At 35.6% G+C, this 20,157-nt stretch overlaps 2 protein-coding genes across 2 annotated transcripts; both read left to right on the top strand.

The window, feature by feature from the left end:
* Positions 1-829: 829 nt before the first annotated feature.
* On the top strand, positions 830-7,281 carry LOC135427813 (uncharacterized). The gene is made up of 3 exons (XM_064681426.1): positions 830-1,057; positions 5,880-6,416; positions 6,488-7,281. Exons 1-3 carry the CDS (start codon positions 997-999, stop codon positions 6,700-6,702), a joined length of 813 nt encoding a protein of 270 aa, XP_064537496.1. The 5' UTR covers positions 830-996; the 3' UTR covers positions 6,703-7,281.
* A 4,795-nt stretch (positions 7,282-12,076) lies between these two features.
* Mur29B (Mucin related 29B) lies at positions 12,077-15,838 on the top strand. The gene is made up of 3 exons (XM_064681414.1): positions 12,077-12,261; positions 13,512-14,654; positions 15,485-15,838. Exons 1-3 carry the CDS (start codon positions 12,204-12,206, stop codon positions 15,685-15,687), a joined length of 1,404 nt encoding a protein of 467 aa, XP_064537484.1. The 5' UTR covers positions 12,077-12,203; the 3' UTR covers positions 15,688-15,838.
* Positions 15,839-20,157: the final 4,319 nt, after the last annotated feature.

Genomic DNA, 20,157 nt, shown 5'->3' with positions numbered 1-20,157 from the left:
ATGTGAGTGTACGCGGGGGATGACAAATGTTTACCCCCAAAGAGGAGCGTCGCATCGGGGTGTGGACGTTGATCTCAGAAAGAATTTGCTAACTACCTATACTAAGCGCTAAGTTAGCATATAAGGTATCGAACAAGTCGTTAAAGCAGTGTACACTGGAAGAAAAAATGTTGTACTCACAGCAAGTACAAAATTGTGACTAGAGCAATATTTTAAATATCAAAATTCCTAAATACAAGACTCAAATAGTTTAGTTAATCCAAGAAAGGCTTCCCAATATAAATTATTTAGATATTATCCAGTTACATTTATTATCTAGAGCGCCTGCTTTTCTCTGAGTGTATCATATAAAGTCCCATCTGGGGGATTTTGTAAAAACCCAGGCATTGAATCATTTGCGTAGTCGGGAAATCTTCTGCCCGCTTCGCTGTCTCATTATAAGAATTCCCTGACGGGCGCTGACGTTTGCGATCTTGAAACTGGAAAGAGCTGCAGCTAAAGAGAGCTCAGGCAACGAGTTCGGGAGAGCGAGTAAGCGTTTCTCTTAAGCTCGTTTTTTTGTACTTGTACTTTTTTGGCAATTTGGGTTTTGCATTATAAATTAATTTGTTATCAATAAAATAATGTACGCACACACACGCATTAACGTACCGCACGCGGCAGCAATTGTTAGCTCTCTCTCTCTCTCTCTCTCTCTCACTCGCTCTGACTCTCCCGCCAGCTAGCTGTCTCTTTCTTGAGCGTCGCAGCCGTCGCTGCGCAAGTCGCTTATAAAACTCTATAAAAAGTCTCAAACAAATCACAAGATTTTCAGTTAAATTCCAGAATTCGTAAACTGCGGTCGCAAGTGAAGTCGCGTTTGAAAATACGAAATAAATATATAAATATATATCTATTTTGCATAAATCTTGCGAGCAAAGATTTATAACAAGCATACAATATCCGGCTTTTTTTCAAAATAATATAAGGACAGATAAAAAGAAAAACAAAATCACAATGCGTCGTGGTAATAATTTAATTCTGTTCAGCGCCCTCATTTGGCTGCTCGTCGCGCCAGGTAAGAGTTCAGGTGTTTCGGTGCCCCAAAATGTGTCAGACCCGATATTCGAGTGATATCTCAAAAGTCAGATATTATGCTAAGTCCGAGTGTCCAAAATTGTGATACAAGATTGATGCGCCCGTATTAAAAGTGGATCGTGTCGGATCGCTGGAATTCTATTTGTTAAGCACCAACAGCAAAGTCGGAACGAAATGTATATAAAAAAAAAACTACCTTTTCGATAATATGATAAAATAATAATTATTTGCTGCTATTTATAAACAATTTGTGTGCCGCTTGTGAAATGCCAAACAGAATGAAAAGAGAGAAAAAATATATATTCAACGAGCAAAAGAATCGTATTTAAAATGCAAATTCATTTTATTTCTGCCCATTAACATTTATTGCATTCGCAACGTTTTTGTGCCCGTTAAACAAATCACAAATAAAAGAAAAAACACTATAATTATAAAAAATGTATACGGAGAAAAAAACTGTCTGGTTGAAAATCACAGTCGAGAACAATTGCAATTTTTTCCTCTCTCTATAAATTGTCATAAATAATGCGAAAATAGTTGGCGGGATTTTTACGTTCACATTCCTTTTTTTTACAAATGCGGAAATGTTGACATAAAGCAGACATATTAAGCTTTAGCATAGAGATAATTATATGTTATTTGTGTATATATAATATATATATCCATATATATATTCCTACGAAGTGCGAACTTCTAGAGGGAGCTGCATTTTGTGCAAAGTTAAGAATTATTTTTAAATATTTGCAAATGTGAATACCATGCTAAATATTCCTAAACTTTGCTTGATTATTTAATTATTTATTTATTAAATAAATTTATGAAAAATACAAAAAATTAGATGATAGAAGATAAATACAATTCTGGTCCTTTGCTTTAAAAAAATATATAACTTAATAGGGATTAAATATTTAGAAGGTATTCTAATAGAAAAATTAAATTTATTAACTAACTTTTTAAAGTATGCAGCACAGTAAAATAAATGAATTATCTATTATTCTTACCAATTTCAATATAGACGACGCGTACTCTAAATTACCCCCAAGTGCAAAAAAAACAAATTGGAAAATATCTCTAGACATATAAATTAATATTATCAGAGCTCTGGATGAGCACGACACGTGCCCAACTTTCAATTACTTCGAACAATATTACAACAAAATGAACAAAAATATTTCAAATGATTCAAATATTTTTTACAGGAGTTCAAGTAATAACTAATTTTCGTACCACTTTCAATATAGATATATAGATAGATAGTTTATTTGTCCGAAGTGCTCAAAAACAAATTAGAAAATATTTCTAATAATTGAAATTATTTTCCTTAACAATTTCAAACTAGAGATATAAATATATATTATTAGAGCTCAGCACAAACACGACACGTGCCCAGCTCCTAATCACAGCCAGAATTTCTTAAAAACATTTTAATGTAAATAAATAGATAGTTCATTTATCCGGAGCTCAGCACGAACACGACACGTGCCCAACTCCAGTGCCAAGTTAGGCATAACAAATATTCCAATATATATTGAGCTGATTTCGAAAGGCAGCTGAAATTTTGGTGCATTTGAAATGCATTATTCGAGCTATTTTTTTGTTTGTTTGTTAGTCTCGATATTGACATTGAAACTGCGTCAACTGCTAATTGAAAGGCTGCGATTCGAAGCGTTTTAGTTGGCTAGCTTGGCGCGTACTTACAGACATGTATGGCACACATGACAGCTGTCGTTTAGCACATTTTGAACAACAACAACGAGAACAACAACAACAAGAACAACAACAACCTGCTCGGCCGTTTAGCACCAAATCAAAAAACTTGAAATTCTCGCCTGATTTGAGTGCAAAATGTAAAGCATTTACGTAAGGCCAACATTTGCAGATGTTTTTTTTTGTGTTTTTCAAATTGCCTAATTAAAGAATATTTAAAAAAAATATTACAATAAATAAGAAAACACTTTCATTATATAACGCTAAGACTGCACAATTCTTAATGATCTGTCAGATTTCCAGTCCATTTGTAATAATTATTATAAGGCCTGTTCGGTTTAAGACTTTGAGCGCGTGCATATTAATTGAAAAATTTTAATACACTTTACTTGAGTTGCAAAACATATATGCAACTTCGCGGAAGTCTACACTCAGAGAAAAATAACAGTACTTTCTAGTTCAAAACTTCCTAAGCTGAAAACAGGTTTTCTAATTTAAGAACTTTTCTTAGCAGTTTGCAAATATCCAAATACTTGACTTAATCTAAGCAAAAATCATTTAAATTAAGATGCTTTTATGCTTATTTTAAGCATGTAAATTCTCATATTAAGCTTTGGTTACGTAATCGAAAACATGTTTGAAGTTTTTATAATATTATTTCTTGAAAGAAGAGAACTTATAGAATTCCCATTTTGAACCCCGTTTTTTCTGAGTGTATAATACAGAGTGCGCCCTAAGAACGTAGTTCAGCAAAGTCTTTGTTAACGAAACTGGTTTTTGGACGAGTCGAATGGATGCACAATGCAAATGAATTGTATTTCATTGTTGGCAAATGATAAAATTATTATTTATTGCAAACAATTATACAAACAAAAACAATAAAAAAGAGACAAGACTCAAGTTCAAGCACAAATTTAACCAATTCCCGTACGCGTTGCTTATCACGTGCCACTAAAGCCACTTAAATATTTGAGCTACAGCTCCTCCCCCTCATTATCCACCGGACGGTCGTCCATCAATCAATGTGATTTATTAATAATTTTTAAGTCAACAATCGCGGAACTCGACCATATCGTATATCATAGCAGGAGCGTTGCGCTGAAAAAATGTGTGTACAAAATTGTATGGGCTACGCGGCGTATGAGCAATATCCATACCCTGTTTACAGACAGTGCCAGACGGTATATTGGCTGGCTGGCAGTCTGTCTGTGCAAATGAACGCAAGTTTTGGCGACGCTAAAGCCTAGCTAATTGCAATATATATTCCATATATACAGTAGAAATTCTCCTCAGCGAACACTTTGAGTGTCGAATTTCGTATATCTATATCTTCCATAGTTTTAAAGCTAAAACCAAATTTTACAGTTTGAAAGTTTCCACAGTTTTGCAGCGCAAGTTCAGGGATTTGTCAGAAACTTAACTGATGGGCTCTTTAAGCTTGGAGCTAAAAGTACCCATAAATCAGAAAAGAACAAGATTTTCCCAAGTCACAGTTTGAAAGTCACTTTGACAGTTTTAAAGCCAAAGCCAGGAAACCCAATAGGTAGTTCAATGTTGATCTACTTGAAAGAGCCCAGCTCATTCACGTTTAACCAATAAATCACCTTAAGCCATATTTTGCCATAGTCACAGTTTGAAAGTCACGACTTTGTTTTAGTTACAGCTTTAGAGTCAACCACCTAAATATCAAGAGATTGTTTGTCAGCTGTTTTCAAACAGAGTATTGCGCAGTCGCCAACAGCCGACTTGTTACGCTTATCAGCGGCAAGCAGACAATTTGACTGACATTTGGATGAGCATGGGCTAAACCCAGCCCATTGCGAGTCCGCCCGTGAGTCATCCGCCGCCCGGGCAACTGGCAACTGGCAACTGGCACCTGCGCCAGCGCTGCTCTCTACACGTTGACTCTGCTCTGATAAGGCAATTGACGCAATTACGCGAATGTCTCTATAAGTTTGCTCTCTGCACGGTGCAAATATTTGTTTATTTGTTGTCGTAAATTGCCAACAGGTAGCTGGTAATTTGCATGGCAGAGGAGCTCGTCTGTTTTGGTTGGACGGATCCAGTGGAGGGCACAATAATAGCTCTAGTTCAAACATTGAACTAATAATAAAGAATGAGCAAATAATACGAGAAATATCAAAGTCAACAAAGTCTACGAGCCCGTTGCCTTGATTTATGGCCCGCACATGGTCGAGTTACGATCGCTTTGTCATCGTTAATCGTTTATCGCTCGCTTGTTGTTCATATTTACCAAAGCTGTAAATTGTTTGAACCCAACCAGAGATAGGGCTTTAACGATACCCTTATGATATATATATATCAGTGTTTGGAAGTTAAAAAAAAAAAACATAAAAAAAATGATGAATGATGTACAACAAAACTAATGCACTTCAACTACGAATATTTTCAACATGAGTAAAATAAGCCTTTATTGACACTCAATAGATAAAACAAAAAATAATACAAATCTTGTCTGGTTTTAGATTCTGTTCTTCAAAAAATATACATTGGAATTCCATGCTGGAAACGGTTAGATTCTTGCATAGATCTTCTAGATCTCGCAGCAGTATTTACTTTAATCTTTAAGGCATGTTAAATAAAACTAGGAACTATATATGATATAGACCTCCGACCTCGATAAGAGTTTTGCAGATGTGTTAGAAGAATTCTAAAGCCTATAAATGCCAAAATATGCTATAAGATATCCGAGAAACAATTTTGAAAAACAATCGTTTCTATAAAAGCCATATGATATAGTCAATCGATCCGGCCGACTCCGACATACTCAAGTCAAATATAGGGAATCGTACCCCAGTTTCATAAAGTTCAAATTGAAACCTATTCGCAAGGTTATACGTAAATGTTAATTGACTACAAAATACCCTGTTCAACTGCTAGAATAGAGCTCATTATTTGCTTAAGACCGCATAAAGTAGGCTTAATTTGTAGCTCATAGACCACGACTGGGGTATTCCCTATAAGCAGCTGCTTTAACTCTAATTAGAGAGCGGCTTATACTCCAAACTTGGAGTTTATTTAACTGGCATATTTGTAGCCTCAATTCTAATCCGATACTCCCCACTTACTTGCAGCTTGTTTGGCGGATCTGATGTGCTATGTGTGCGATGACTGCGAAAAGGTGACCAAGGAGACGCCGCTGCTGGCCTGCAATGCGGACTTCTTCAATCAGGGCGGCAGCACCGAGGCCTCAACCGTGACCACGACCAGCACAACCCCAACGACAGTCTTCACCACCGACGAGGCGCCGACGAGCAGCACCGAAACCACAGTCACAGCCGAAAACACCACCACGGATAGCACCACCAGCGATCCGGTGACCAGCACCGTGTCGACGGATTCGACCAGCGAAACGAACACCGAGAGCACGGAGAGCACAGAGGCGCCAATGCCAACGCCGGCGACAGTGGGACCACCAGAGACGACAACCGGCGTGCCCACGCCGCCGGCCGAGGATCTGTTGCGTCAGGTGAACACCACCCGGCTGTTGCCTAGCTCAGCTGATGCCGACTCAGCTGCTGTCACAACAACCACAGAGCTGGCCATACGCCAGCGTCGTGCTCTGATCGACACGAGCGTCAGCTATCACTGCTATACGGTGCAAAAGACCGGTGAGTATAGCTGATACGGATCCGGTTCCGGTTCAAAAACTAACCAAAACTCCGCCCATTTCAATCCACAGTCAATAATACGGTGCAGACGGTTCGCGGTTGCTCGCGTGTTGAGCCGGAGCAGTCCGTCTGCCAGGAGCTGCAGATCCAGAGCAACGAAACCAAGCTGGCCAACTGTGATCCGTGCAGCATGAATGCCTGCAATGGTGCCACATCCACGTTCCAGTCAACGCTGCTGGCGACACTTGCCTTTGCCCTTGTCGCTGCTCTCCTGCAGCGCAATTGAGGAGTGGAACACCAGCCACGCCCCCCGCTCTCCATCTCCATTCGCCTTCCGTCGCCCACTCCAGCCCGGTGTTAATTAGTACATATTGCTCATTTGTTTAAGGTACACACAAACACACACACACACAAACACACACAGACATAGTCACTGAAGCGCTCTACATGGGCGCACCTGGGGCAGGGGTTGCTTTTATTGAAGAAATTACACCTATGAACTTAAAGCTATTGAGCTTGTAAAAAACTTTTCTTGAATATAGAAACCCCCTCTCACCCCTACCCCCACTAGAGACACAAGCCCCTTTATCAAAATCCTGCCTACGCCCTTGAAGCGCCTCTGCTCTCATTTGTTAAGTCAAGCGAAACTTTATGTAATTTGTAAGCGACACATACACACACACAAACAAACAAACACACACACACACACTCACAAGCGAATATCGAAATATATACATATATGCCTATATATAACTTAATATGAACTAAAGCTAACCAAATGTGAAGCATAAGACAAGTTAATTGATATGTAATAAACTATTTATACATTAAACGATTTTTCAAGATCTTCTCCGAGATGTGAAAACTTTTTTGAAGTTTTTTATTTTAAATTAAACCGATTTCATGTGTTTGATTTTATGAAAAAATAGTATCAAATAATATTAAAATGAATAGATTAAATATTTCTTAAATGCAGTGAAAACCAAAAAGAATCATGGGAAATATAAACTATTCTGTATTCATGCCAGGACTTTAAGCCCAAGCCGAATTATTTGGATACGGAATTCAAGTACCAAAACATATATTTAAAAAAATGGATCTATTCAAAACATTTTTCTTCTTTTTTTTATTTTAAAAAATGTTATGCCAACATTTTTTAGTTTTTGAACTTATAATATCAGAAGTTAACTAATTAAAGATAAATAATAAATTGAAAATATATTTAATAAAAGTAAACTGAACCAAAATCGAGAGAAAACATATTTGGACCAAGAACTGGGTTCGTAGATGAACAAAAACCGGTTCACGAACCGAACCTTAAGGCAGTTCAAACCGTGAACCGAACAACCGAAAACTTTTGTTATAAATTTCGTATCCAAACTAAGTATGTTAATCTTTATGTGATAGTTGATAGCTGAGAGAAGTCTATTTATAACACATTTAACGCAGAGTTAGATCTGTGGATAGGTATAATAATAAAACAAAAATTGTTGACGAAGTCAACAAATCAAAAATTCAGATAAAGCTCGATACATTGTGTCCTCAAGAGTTGTACGACAAGCGATAATTATTTGGGTCTTGGTTCTGGTTCGTAGCGCTTGCCTATGTAGCCTCTGGGTCAATGTTACGTCCATTGCGCATACGCCGCATTGTGCCAACAAATCAAGCCGGAAGAGGCATACTTTTAGGCCCAACTATGCTAAGTAAATTTGCCCAGGGCAAACACAGTTCGGCCAAAAGCAACGAGAACCAAGTTCCCAACAATAAGATAAGATAAGATTTCATTAATAACAAAAAAAAATATATATATATTTATAAAAAAACTTGTGCTTCTTTTTATATTTGTGCACAGTGCATGCGAAAAGTGTGCGCACCATGGCATAAATCATGCTACGAAGTGGAGAGCCATAAATTAAGGCGGCAATTGGTCATATGCTGATATATACATATATGTATACACATAAATATAAATACATGAATGAGTAGGGATATCATGGAGCTAAAGACATTAGAGATATGTCCAGAAATATTTGATAACCGAAGTTCCCAGAAGTGCTCTACAGATAAAACAAGTGAAGAACCAAATAAAAGCCTGACCTCTAAAACTGACGTATATTGAAAATAAATATCTGACCAGATAAGGCATATATTGGCCAGAGAAATGTGTGTCACAACGACACGAAAAGCGACCTTCACGAATGCTATTTTTTTTATTTTTATATTTACCCCATTAAGTGGCGAGATTTGATAATGATTTCCATCTGAATGGTGCTTCACAAGCAGCTTTTATATATATATAAAATTTAAACGTGCTGACCGTGATAAGCCGTTCTGGGTGAGTGAAAGTTTTCATTAATTATGCGTTATCTTCCTCTTCGATAAGGGGCGCTCATTAGCAATGAGTGGACTTTTAATTTTCTTATGACTTGAATGAAATCAAAAAAAAAAAAACGACTTGAACGCAATTCGGCCTATGTGAATTACAAAACTATATCTGTAAGTGTGCTTTGGAGAGGCGTACTTGATTCAGAAAATACCTGTTATACAGCTCCATAATAATAAGCTCGTGCTTACTTCAACTATAATTGTTATGTATTGATATTGATGTATAGATTTAATTTACATAAAATGTACGTAACAGCTACAAAGCAGATTTACATACTAGTTGTTAGGAACACTGAGCCGTAATTATAAAAAAGAAGAAGCAATCACTTCCATTCTAATCTCAAAAGAAGACTCTACATACATTACAATTATTTTCTTTTTCTGCTCTTTAATAACTTGAAAATTTTTCGTATTTAATGTGGACATTACATTACATATATTCAACTATCTTGTCTGAGCATAAAAGTTTTGATTTGTTTTGGTAATGAAAGATACTTTAATAGGTGGTACCTAAGTACTTTTCAATGGCTAATCAAGTTCCTTGAAACGCTAACTCAAAAAAGTCAGTCAGTTGGATATGTGAAGAGTTGAATGAATGACTGATCAAAAATATATATTTATATATATATCTAACTAACTGAGTGACTTATGAGTTATATATATACAAAAGACTAGGGCTACGCACGGCACAGTCTTTCATTTGCAAACATCTTATAATATCTAAGAAAACAATTAAGATGATCTGGGAGTTCCCGATATCTAAAATTTAGAATAAGATTGCTTTAAGTACCCTCTTTATATATTTTTATGTCAGCAATAAGCCTATGCATATGCTAAGTGAGCTGATTTACCCATAAATTTAGCCTAGATTTATTTCTTTAAATTTTTAATTTCATTTTTTTTAATATTTTAATTTTTATATTTAATATTTTATAATAAGCATCACAAGCTTCGCATTATATTTTATTTATTTGTATTATTAAAAGGGGAATGCTTTTAAGATGTGATAACAAAACGTTATCCAACCAATTTTTAAGAGAAAAATCACCAAACCCTTAAAAACTTATATTCCACTTTTTGCTTTTAAGCAAATTGAATTATCTATATTTACCTTAAAATAAAATCATTTGCTTAACTTTACGCAATGATAAATGCAGAAATAATTCTTCTAGATTGTGCTAAACGAGGGACTTTACCTGAAAATGCACAGGTGATGTCACATGCTAAGCTCACAGAACTGTAGATCTCTTAGTCAAGATCAACTGGGCTGACAAATCGGGTTTTAGTTCAAAGAACTCGACAGAAGACTCTGATAATGTATAAATAAATCTAGTATTAGAAAGTATGTGCTTTCTTAGTACGGAAATGTCTTCTTATGTCAGAGACAAATATTTACCTTCATTTACCCAGTTTTTATTTTATTTTATGTTACGTTATTAAAACGTTTTTTGCCTAATATATGGAACAATTTGTGAGCTCGCTTGTGTACTTTGAGCAGACAAAGCCCATTTGTTAAACGGCTGTCCAAATATGTGAATCATCGGCAATAAAATTCTTGCCAAAATATTCACAATGCACTGGCAAAACAATTCCGATACGCGCGTCTTTGGTATCTATATACATATATATCTATATCTATATAGATATACATATATCTATATATATATATACTTTTATCATTTGTTTATCAATTTGTGGCGTAACCATAAACGTTCGCCAACTTAGTATCTAGGCATTTAAAACGACTGTAGCCTTGGGCTTAGATGCCTTAGAAATCGATAGAACTGATTAGATTCCATTACACGGCTCTATAGTCTACATTTCAGTGAGAATTGCATTTATGGGCCAACTCAAGCGTTACGCATTTAAGTCAGCGGCTGATCTAGTAAATTCCCTCGGACTGACGCTTTCAGACATCGGAATGAGCATTTCAAGTGCCCAGTTAAAAGAATTTCAGTTTACACACATTCAATTGTTGCTTATCACAAAACACTTTTATTGGGGTCTACGGCAATTGAACCATATCCTGAGGAAGTGCGTTCTAAAAGCAATAGCAAAAGCAACACTAAAGCTAAATAAAAAAACCCCTGCAAATCGCAATCTCCTTATCAGCAGCAGCAGCAGCAGCAGAGTTGATTTTATCAACGTCTATAACTGGTCCTAAAACACAATAGCCACAGTGAAAGCTCCCTAGAGTGTACCGATTTCAGCTTGATAACAATTCATTCGATTACGATTTTAGTTAAATTAAATAAAACCATAAATATATATTATTATTTATTCATTTGACGAAGCTTACATATGATAATGGAAACTCAACCTCTCAATAAGAGTTAAGTCCTTGCTGCCTCAAATTTTTTTTTATGAGTTAATTTCTTAATATTCAAATAATAATAAAAAACATTGTTAGAGCAATGTTGGAGGTTAAAAATTTAACAAAATTATTTTAAAATATTTTAATACATTTTTTATAACTTTCATTTCCTTCTTTTTTACAATAATACGTTTCAGGTTCAGGTTCAGATACGCTTTTTGCCAACTGATTCGGTTCAGAATAATAAAAAAAACATCGTTGATTTGAAGGTAAGAAATGCAACAAAACTATTTTAAGATATTTTAATATCTGTTTTATAACTTTTATTTCCATTTTTTCAATGATAGGTTTCAGGTTCAGGTTCAGCTGTTCTTATAGCCAGCCGATTCGATTCATGGTTCGGTTCACAGTAACAGAAAATGAAATACCAGGATTCAACCAGATCTTAACTATTGCTAAAGATTCGGTTAACAGTAACGAAAAAGTAAGTTTCGGAATTGAACCAGATCTTAACTATCGCTAAATAGTCCTGCAGGTATTAAAATGGTTCAAGGTTCGATTCGCAGTAAAATAAATACCGGAATTAAACCAGATTGCCCAAACATCTTGCAGGTATTCAAATATATAAAGGACAACAAGTATCTAATAAAAATGAATATATAAAAACTTTTGACTAATAAAAATGTGCAACTTTGCGATTTCTTACTGCTTTTTCGGTCATTCGATGCAAAGTTCTTTGGCCATGCACAATATTTCTACCTTCAGCAAACAGAGAGGAAATGAAATGGGTAATAAAAAGTCGACTTAATTTGGTCGGTTGGTGGAGCATTGACTGTGGCCAAAAGCAGCCAACGGGGCGCTGTGCTGTGGCGCCTTATCAGTGCCATTGGCCCGACCCGACCAACCCATGAGTATCGGGCCCGGTGCCAAGTGATAAAAAAAGCCATGTTAACAATATATTTAATTGGTAGTTTGCATTCGAGAGTCGAGCCGTGCTGTTGTCTACAGTTCTTGTCGCGAGCCAACGATCTCGCGGGCATTTCAACTGATCCTTAACATAATATCCTTTTAGGCATAACAAATCGAAAATGCGTTCAATAATCCTCGTCATATTTTGCTTGTGCGTCTGCGCTGCCATTTGGCCAGGTGAGCAGTCAACGATTTGAGCGCGTTTAAAAACGCACGCAAAACGCGCACTAATTAATTAAGATTTATGCAATCATCAATATTCGTTAAAAAAGTGAAAAGCATGATTAAACTATATCAAAATATAAATCAAGCCTATATAAATAATAAAATTGATTAATTGACTAAGAAATAAGAGCAAAAAAAAATCTTTAAAAAAGTGCAACATGTCTCTTTCAATCAATCAAAGTTAAGAAAAAAAAAGAAGAAATGAAATTAAAAATAAAAATTCCAGATCGATCGATTTCATTTCTTTAGTGTCTTCTGTATTTTTCATATGAACTAACTACGATAGTTGTACCAGGGCACACACACACACACACACACACCTTATCAGCATGTTGTACTCAATTCAGAGAAAAGAACAAAAAATTAAAAGAAAAAAAAAACAGACCAGGGTCATGCCCATTATTGTAATTAGTTCACATTCGAAATTACGCATGCCGCAAAAATGTTCCGGCCTCATGAATTATTATCGTCTTTCAAGAACCAGGACACCTTATCGACAGGCCTTTTTTTGATTTTTTTATGAATTGCAATTAACGAAGTTCATATTTTCCAGCTATAAACAAGTTTTTTCAGATTGATTTAATTTTTAGCAACTCTTTATATAATTTTTATTGCATCATCTGCGCGAGCAACAGTGAGTTTTTCAAGTACACTCAGCGAAAACTTCAAGTATTATGTACTCAAATCATTTTTCAATAGTTCTTAAACTCAGTTTAACTGACAATGCTATACTTTCTTTGAGAATAAAAATTCTTACTTTAAGAATGCCAAAATACCTAAAACCAGTTTAAGGCCTGTTTACTCAATTAAAGTAGTTCGATACTCTTAAGAAGAATATTTATGCTTATTTCAAGCATGCATATTTTTAAAATAAGTATTACATACTTTGCTTAAGATATTTTCAATTTTTTTGTAACAATGACAGTCAACTTTAAAATCAGACTTCCTTCAGGAATATTCAAGACCAATCATATCAAAGCTCAGAGAGTAGTTTTTCTCTAAGTGTAAAGCTTTACAGACTGCTTGTTCGCAAAGTAAAAGATTCGAGCTAAAGAATCTTTGCAATGTTATCGTAAGTTTACTGCATTACACATAGAACACACACCTCTCCATTCGATTTATCAATCAGTGTAATTGCCGATACGAGTTCGTTTTTTATATGAAACACATTTTTATCTACGTTACTTTATAAATATTTACAGCAAATGCGCTCAAGTGCTACCAATGCATCGGATCCGAGTGCGAGGAACTGGATGATTCGAAGGTAGTTAGTTGCAATTTGGATGAGACTACATCCACGTTAACGACGGATGATACAACGGAAGATACAACGACTGAGAGTTTGCCGGACACGCCGACGAGTACGTCGGATAGTTCGACGGGAGGATCCACAACGTCGCCAGGTTCTACAGTGGAGCCGCCAGCCACAGAGTCGTCGCCACCAACAACGACAGATCAAACAGATTCCACAACAGATTCTGCATCAGAATCCAGCACAGAAACCACAAGAGAGCCATCCGAGACAACAGAAACCACGGAATCCACGGAATCCACAGAAACCACAACAGGAGAGCCATCAGAATCGACAGGAACCACAGAATCAGAATCTAGCGAAACTACAGACTCGACAACAGGAGCGTCATCCGATTCCACATCAGATTCCTCATCAGATTCCTCATCAGGTTCCACAACGGATTCCACATCGGATTCCACAACGGATTCCACATCGGATTCCTCATCAGGTTCCACAACGGATTCCACATCGGATTCCTCATCAGGTTCCACAACTGATTCCACATCGGAATCCTCATCAGGTTTCACAACGGATTCGACATCGGAATCCTCATCAGGTTCCACAACAGATTCCACATCAGATTCTTCATCGGATTCCTCATCAGGTTCTTCATCAGATTCCACCACAGAAACCTCGACGCCAACGGTATCAGGATCCAGCGAATCCTCCATACCATCCTCATCGGGATCTACAGAATCCTCAACAGCAGCGTCAACAGGATCCTCCGAGATCACTTCAACATCCACATCATCAGGATCCAGTGAACCAACCGAATCCTCATCGGCAAAACCATCGGAAAGCACGGATATCCCAACTGAGAGCACGACAACAACGGAACGCCCAAGTGTCGTAAATCCTGGCAAGTTGGAGAATATTCAGATGGCCCTGCAACAGGCGGCATTACCTGGTGGTATACGCTCCGGTCGCGCTCGCCGCTCCCTGGCTGCCCAGGCAGCCGATCAGCTGATACGCAACTATCGCTCCTACGAGCTCAACGGACGCGCCACCGATTACCGTACAACGGCCTGCTACAGCATCGAAAAGAATGGCGGTGAGTAGCGTTAAAGTGGTCGAGGAGGTTCCTGTCGGGTGCGACTGCGACTGCGCGATGCTCTATTTAAAGTTTAAAATCAGCTTTCAAGATCAAAATTCAATAATTTTTTATTCAAATCATTCCACAGCCTTGAGATTGAAATTCCCATTTACATAACTTTTTTAATAGTTCTTAAACTCAATCTTAAAATGGCTCTACTTTCTCTAAGAATGAAAATTCTTATTTTAAGAATCCCAAATTATCTAATACCAAAGTTGTGGGCTCCTTACTCAATCTTAAAAACAAATGGTTTGGTTATATCAAGCGTATAATTTCTTTAAATAAGTATTGTATACTTTGTTTAAGACATTTTTCTTATATTTTTTGCGTAACAATAAGCATCAGCTGTCTTCTGGTGACTCTCAGACTGTAACGCCAAGACAGTGTCTTTTAAACTGTAACCATGTTTGAGTATTCATATTTGAGATTTAATGGACAAAAATTGTTGTGGAAACTTTCTAGATCTGCATTCTTCTATCCCTGCAATTAGCTGACAATAGCTTTAAAACTGTAAAAGTTACTTTCAAACTGCGACACTTGAAAAAAATTAAAACAATATTTAGGATTGATTTCTGAACTCTTTAACGCTTTAAAACTCTGAATATATATGAATATATATATATATATATATATATATTTGAATATATATATGCTAGTATATATCCGAAGCATAAAGACTCTAGTTAGACAGCCAGAAGGACATGGGACAAAAACCAATATACCCTTTTGTTACACTTTACGAACAGGGTATCTCATTTGTGATTTTTCATTTGCTTCTATTCCAACAGAGATTCAGCGCGGCTGTGTTTGGATACCCGAGGGTCAATCCGGCTGCCAGGCGGTGCGTGATAAGGTCGACCTGCCTGAGAACTCTGTCAATGATCTCTGCGATGTCTGTCAAACGGATAACTGTAATGGCAGCGCCAGTCTGCGCATGTCCTTGGCAGCGCTGCTGCTCCTGCTGGGCCTCGGCTTGAGGAGCCTCTTCTAGACCATTCGGATGCTCTGCTAATGTTTACTTTGTATTATATATATATATTATATATGCCTATTTTTCGCTAAGTGATTTGTATTTGTACTCGTAACGAAATTCAAGAAGAAATTAATAACTGGAATTATATTAAAACAAAAATTGTCAAAAATAGTTTATTCATTTTACAAGCTTCAAAATTTACCTTGTTGCTTCGAATTTTGGCAAAGGTATCAGCTGATCATAATCAAAACCAATTCAAAAGTCATAACTAGTTTATTGTCTTTTGTAGAAGGCAAATAACTTGAGATAAAACCAATTATTCGTACCAAGACTTCGAGTTCTTTCGCTGTTCAATAATGCAATAAAAGCTGAGGAAATTATGGAAACCAACCTGACAAGTGGCTCAAATCGAACAGTTGCCAACTGCTTTGTATGATTTGATTATGAGTTAGATAAATATATATGTATATATACATACTATAGAGTGGTCGTCAATCGGAAGGCATTTGCTTTGAGATTTTCAATTTTACTTTATCAAAAATTCGAAATTCTTTAAGACTTATTCATGCATACAAAAAAGGGAAATTAAAACAGGCAGACAGATAAACTAATTCAAGTATTTCTTATACTTAGTATCTAGTAGACCCGACCTTGATTCATATCTTTGTAGTGTGAAGTTCATTCTTTTTGCTCTGTGTAATCTATAAACTTATATACATTTTAAGTATAACTCTTGAAGAACATTGAAAACTTCAAACAAACTGTTTTCGTTTTACCTTAAGCCTCATATTACTCATTATTAAAACAAGGCACAAACGAATCCAGTTTAAAAAGATTCTTTAACTAGAATCCAGCTTTAATTCTTCTTAGACTAAGACTTTATTTAAGACAACTTTTACTCAATGCAAGACCTATTAAGATTACGACTAAGCCTACTATAAGCCATATCATATAATCATTAGTAAGATCTTCATAGTCCAATTTTAAAGGGATTTTCACTAAGCTAATTAAAGTTCGTCCTTTTTTTTCTTGGTCTATCATAAAGTCATATAGTCATATCATATGATCATAATTAAGATTTTCATAGACCAACTTTATAGAAATTTTCTAAAGTGTTTAAAAAACGCCACAAAAAACATGCTCGAACTAATTTTATGTTCCACTCGATTCTTGTTCCGAGAAAAATATATAGATATATATATTTATATAAAGTCCGACCGACAAAGCAATCACAGCCCTTGGTAAATAAATACTTAGATATATGGCCAATTATCATGGGATCACTTGAATGGGTGCGATTCCACAGAACTTTATCTAATCGTAGTCATCATTTTGAACTCGTGAGGATTATAAATCAGATATATAGTATTTCTGCACATAGCACCTACATATATGACAATATTCTCGGCATGTCTGTCTATGTTCCCAGCCCATCCACCTATATTGCATCTGCGTCATAAGTTTATAGCTCGGTACTTTTAAATGCAGTTATTGCAGCCAATCAAATGTCACCTAGAAAATATATTTATGTGAATCACTTTATATACAAAGATGAAATTCCAAATAGATAGTTGGGCAATTCTTAAATAGAAAATACTTAGATGAAATTCCAGGTAGTTACATAAGTATGAAATATAATAAAATTAAATAGAAAATGCTTAAATATCTGTATTTTGATCTATGTTTGATTGTTTCATAAAAATTCTGGTTTTAAAGTGATTCAAATAAATATTTTGTCTTATCTTAACTTAATTTTAAACATTCGATTATCGCAAAAAAAGTACTTAGTTTAAAGTGGAGCTCATAAATTAATCTAATGTGCGAATTAAAACTAATGTTCAATAAATTAACAATCACTGAATGCGCGACACGGAACAATATTTGATTGTTCAGATATAATATCTATATATAAGACTTGTCTGTTTGGTGGTCAACCCACAGGCCGGTAAAAGGTAAAAAGCTTGCAGGCTGAAATTTTCACTGTAATTATCTTATGTGGTGAAGGTGCACGCTCAGACGAGGTTTCGGGAAAATCCTCCCAAAATTGTGGAAAAAGCGCGAAAAATGTTTGTATAAAACTTTAATGTTAAACATTGGATCGGCTAAAAAACTCAATATTAAGAGTTACCTCACATTTTTTCTAAACATCGGGGTCGGTTCGAAAATCACACATTTATTGAAAGTTTTTTTTTAATATCTCGGGTAAATACTGTCTGATTAAGAAATGTTATACCTTTTTGAATTAAAAAAAGTGGTAAAGTCAACCTTTTTTCATAATTTTTTGGAATATTTCGGCCAAATAATGTCCGATTTGGGAATTTTATACCATTTTGAACTCGTAAGGATCAGTACTATCGATTGGCATCAAAAAAGTGAAAATCTAAATTTTGGCCCAAATCGGCAAAATGGCAAGGGGTTACATCATGTTTTTTCTCAAATTCCAGGTCGGTTCGAAAATCAAAACTTTTTTGATGATTTTTATTGAATATCTCGGGTAAATACTGTCCGATTCTGATATGTTATGCCTTTTTGAATTCGTAGGGATCCCTACTATCAATCTGCATTCAAACATTTTTAAAATCGATGGGTTAAAAAAAGTTGTTGACAAAAACCGATTCGTTTGTAAAGTCAACCTTTTTTCATGATTTTTTGGAATATCTCGGCCAAATAATGTCCGATTTGGGAATTTTATACCATTTTGGACTCGTAAGGATCAGTACTATCGATTGGCATCAAAACAATAAAAATCTAAATTTTGGCCCAAATCGCCAAAATGGCAAGGGGTTACATCATGTTTTTTCTCAAATTCCGGGTCGGTTCGTAAGGATCAGTACTATCGATTGGCAAAAAATGAAAATCTAAATTTTGGCCCAAATCGGCAAAATGGCAAGGGGTTACATCATGTTTTTTCTCAAATTCCGGGTCGGTTCGAAAATCAAAACTTTTTTTATGATTTTTATTGAATATCTCGGGTAAATAATGTCTGATTCTGATATGTTATGCCTTTTTGAATTCGTAGGGATCCCTACTATCAATCTGTATTCAAACATTTTTAAAATCGATGGGTTAAAAAAAGTTGTTGACCAAAAACCGATTCGTTTGTAAAGTCAACTTTTTTTCATGATTTTTTGGAATATCTCGGCCAAATAATGTCCGATTTGGGAATTTTATACCATTTTGGACTCGTAAGGATCAGTACTATCGATTGGCATCAAAAAATGAAAATCTAAATTTTGGCCCAAATCGGCAAAATGGCAAGGGGTTACATCATGTTTTTTCTCAAATTCCGGGTCGGTTCGAAAATCAAAACTTTTTTGATGATTTTTATTGAATATCTCGGGTAAATACTGTCCGATTCTGATATGTTATGCCTTTTTGAATTCGTAGGGATCCCTACTATCAATCTGCATTCAAACATTTTTAAAATCGATGGGTTAAAAAAAGTTGTTGACAAAAACCGATTCGTTTGTAAAGTCAACCTTTTTTCATGATTTTTTGGAATATCTCGGCCAAATAATGTCCGATTTGGGAATTTTATACCATTTTGGACTCGTAAGGATCAGTACTATCGATTGGCATCAAAACAATAAAAATCTAAATTTTGGCCCAAATCGCCAAAATGGCAAGGGGTTACATCATGTTTTTTCTCAAATTCCGGGTCGTTTCGAAAATCAAAACTTTTTTGATGATTTTTATTGAATATATCGGGTAAATACTGTCCGATTCTGATATGTTATGCCTTTTTGAATTCGTAGGGATCCCTACTATCAATCTGCATTCAAACATTTTTAAAATCGATGGGTTAAAAAAAGTTGTTGACCAAAAACCGATTCGTTTGTAAAGTCAACCTTTTTTCATGATTTTTTGGAATTCTCGGCCAAATAATGTCCGATTTGGGAATTTTATACCATTTTGGACTCGTAAGGATCAGTACTATCGATTGGCATCAAAAAAATGAAAATCTAAATTTTGGCCCAAATCGCCAAAATGGCAAGGGGTTACATCATGTTTTTTCTCAAATTCCGGGTCGTTTCGAAAATCAAAACTTTTTTGATGATTTTTATTGAATATATCGGGTAAATACTGTCCGATTCTGATATGTTATGCCTTTTTGAATTCGTAGGGATCCCTACTATCAATCTGCATTCAAACATTTTTAAAATCGATGGGTTAAAAAAAGTTGTTGACCAAAAACCGATTCGTTTGTAAAGTCAACCTTTTTTCATGATTTTTTGGAATATCTCGGCGAAATAATGTCCGATTAGGGAATTTTATACCATTTTGGACTCGTAAGAATCAGTACTATCGATTGGCATCAAAAAAATGAAAATCTAAATTTTGGCCCAAATCGGCAAAATGGCAAGGGGTTACATCACGTTTTTTCTCAAATTGCGGGTCGTTTCGAAAATCAAAACTTTTTTGATGATTTTTATTGAATATATCGGGTAAATACTGTCCGATTCTGATATGTTATGCCTTTTTGAATTC

Source organism: Drosophila montana, unplaced genomic scaffold (genome assembly GCF_035044405.1).
Source record: "Drosophila montana isolate Dmon_TW-CO22-7 unplaced genomic scaffold, ASM3504440v1 contig_1407_1, whole genome shotgun sequence".
Classification (NCBI taxonomy): Eukaryota; Metazoa; Arthropoda; class Insecta; order Diptera; family Drosophilidae; genus Drosophila; species Drosophila montana.
The sequence above is the reverse complement of the archived record's forward strand: the minus strand, read 5'-3'. Positions and strand labels throughout refer to the sequence as shown.

What these genes read in the sequence shown, in the direction of transcription:
- LOC135427813 (XM_064681426.1), top strand. Translation starts at nt 997, where the DNA reads ATGCGTCGTGGTAATAATTTAATTCTGTTCAGCGCCCTCATTTGGCTG. An exon ending in TTGGCTGCTCGTCGCGCCAG is followed by an intron (nt 1,058 to 5,879) that starts GTAAGAGTTCAG and finishes ACTTACTTGCAG; the next exon opens with CTTGTTTGGCGGATCTGATG. An exon ending in CTATACGGTGCAAAAGACCG is followed by an intron (nt 6,417 to 6,487) that starts GTGAGTATAGCT and finishes TTCAATCCACAG; the next exon opens with TCAATAATACGGTGCAGACG.
- Mur29B (XM_064681414.1), top strand. Translation starts at nt 12,204, where the DNA reads ATGCGTTCAATAATCCTCGTCATATTTTGCTTGTGCGTCTGCGCTGCC. An exon ending in CTGCGCTGCCATTTGGCCAG is followed by an intron (nt 12,262 to 13,511) that starts GTGAGCAGTCAA and finishes AAATATTTACAG; the next exon opens with CAAATGCGCTCAAGTGCTAC. An exon ending in CAGCATCGAAAAGAATGGCG is followed by an intron (nt 14,655 to 15,484) that starts GTGAGTAGCGTT and finishes CTATTCCAACAG; the next exon opens with AGATTCAGCGCGGCTGTGTT.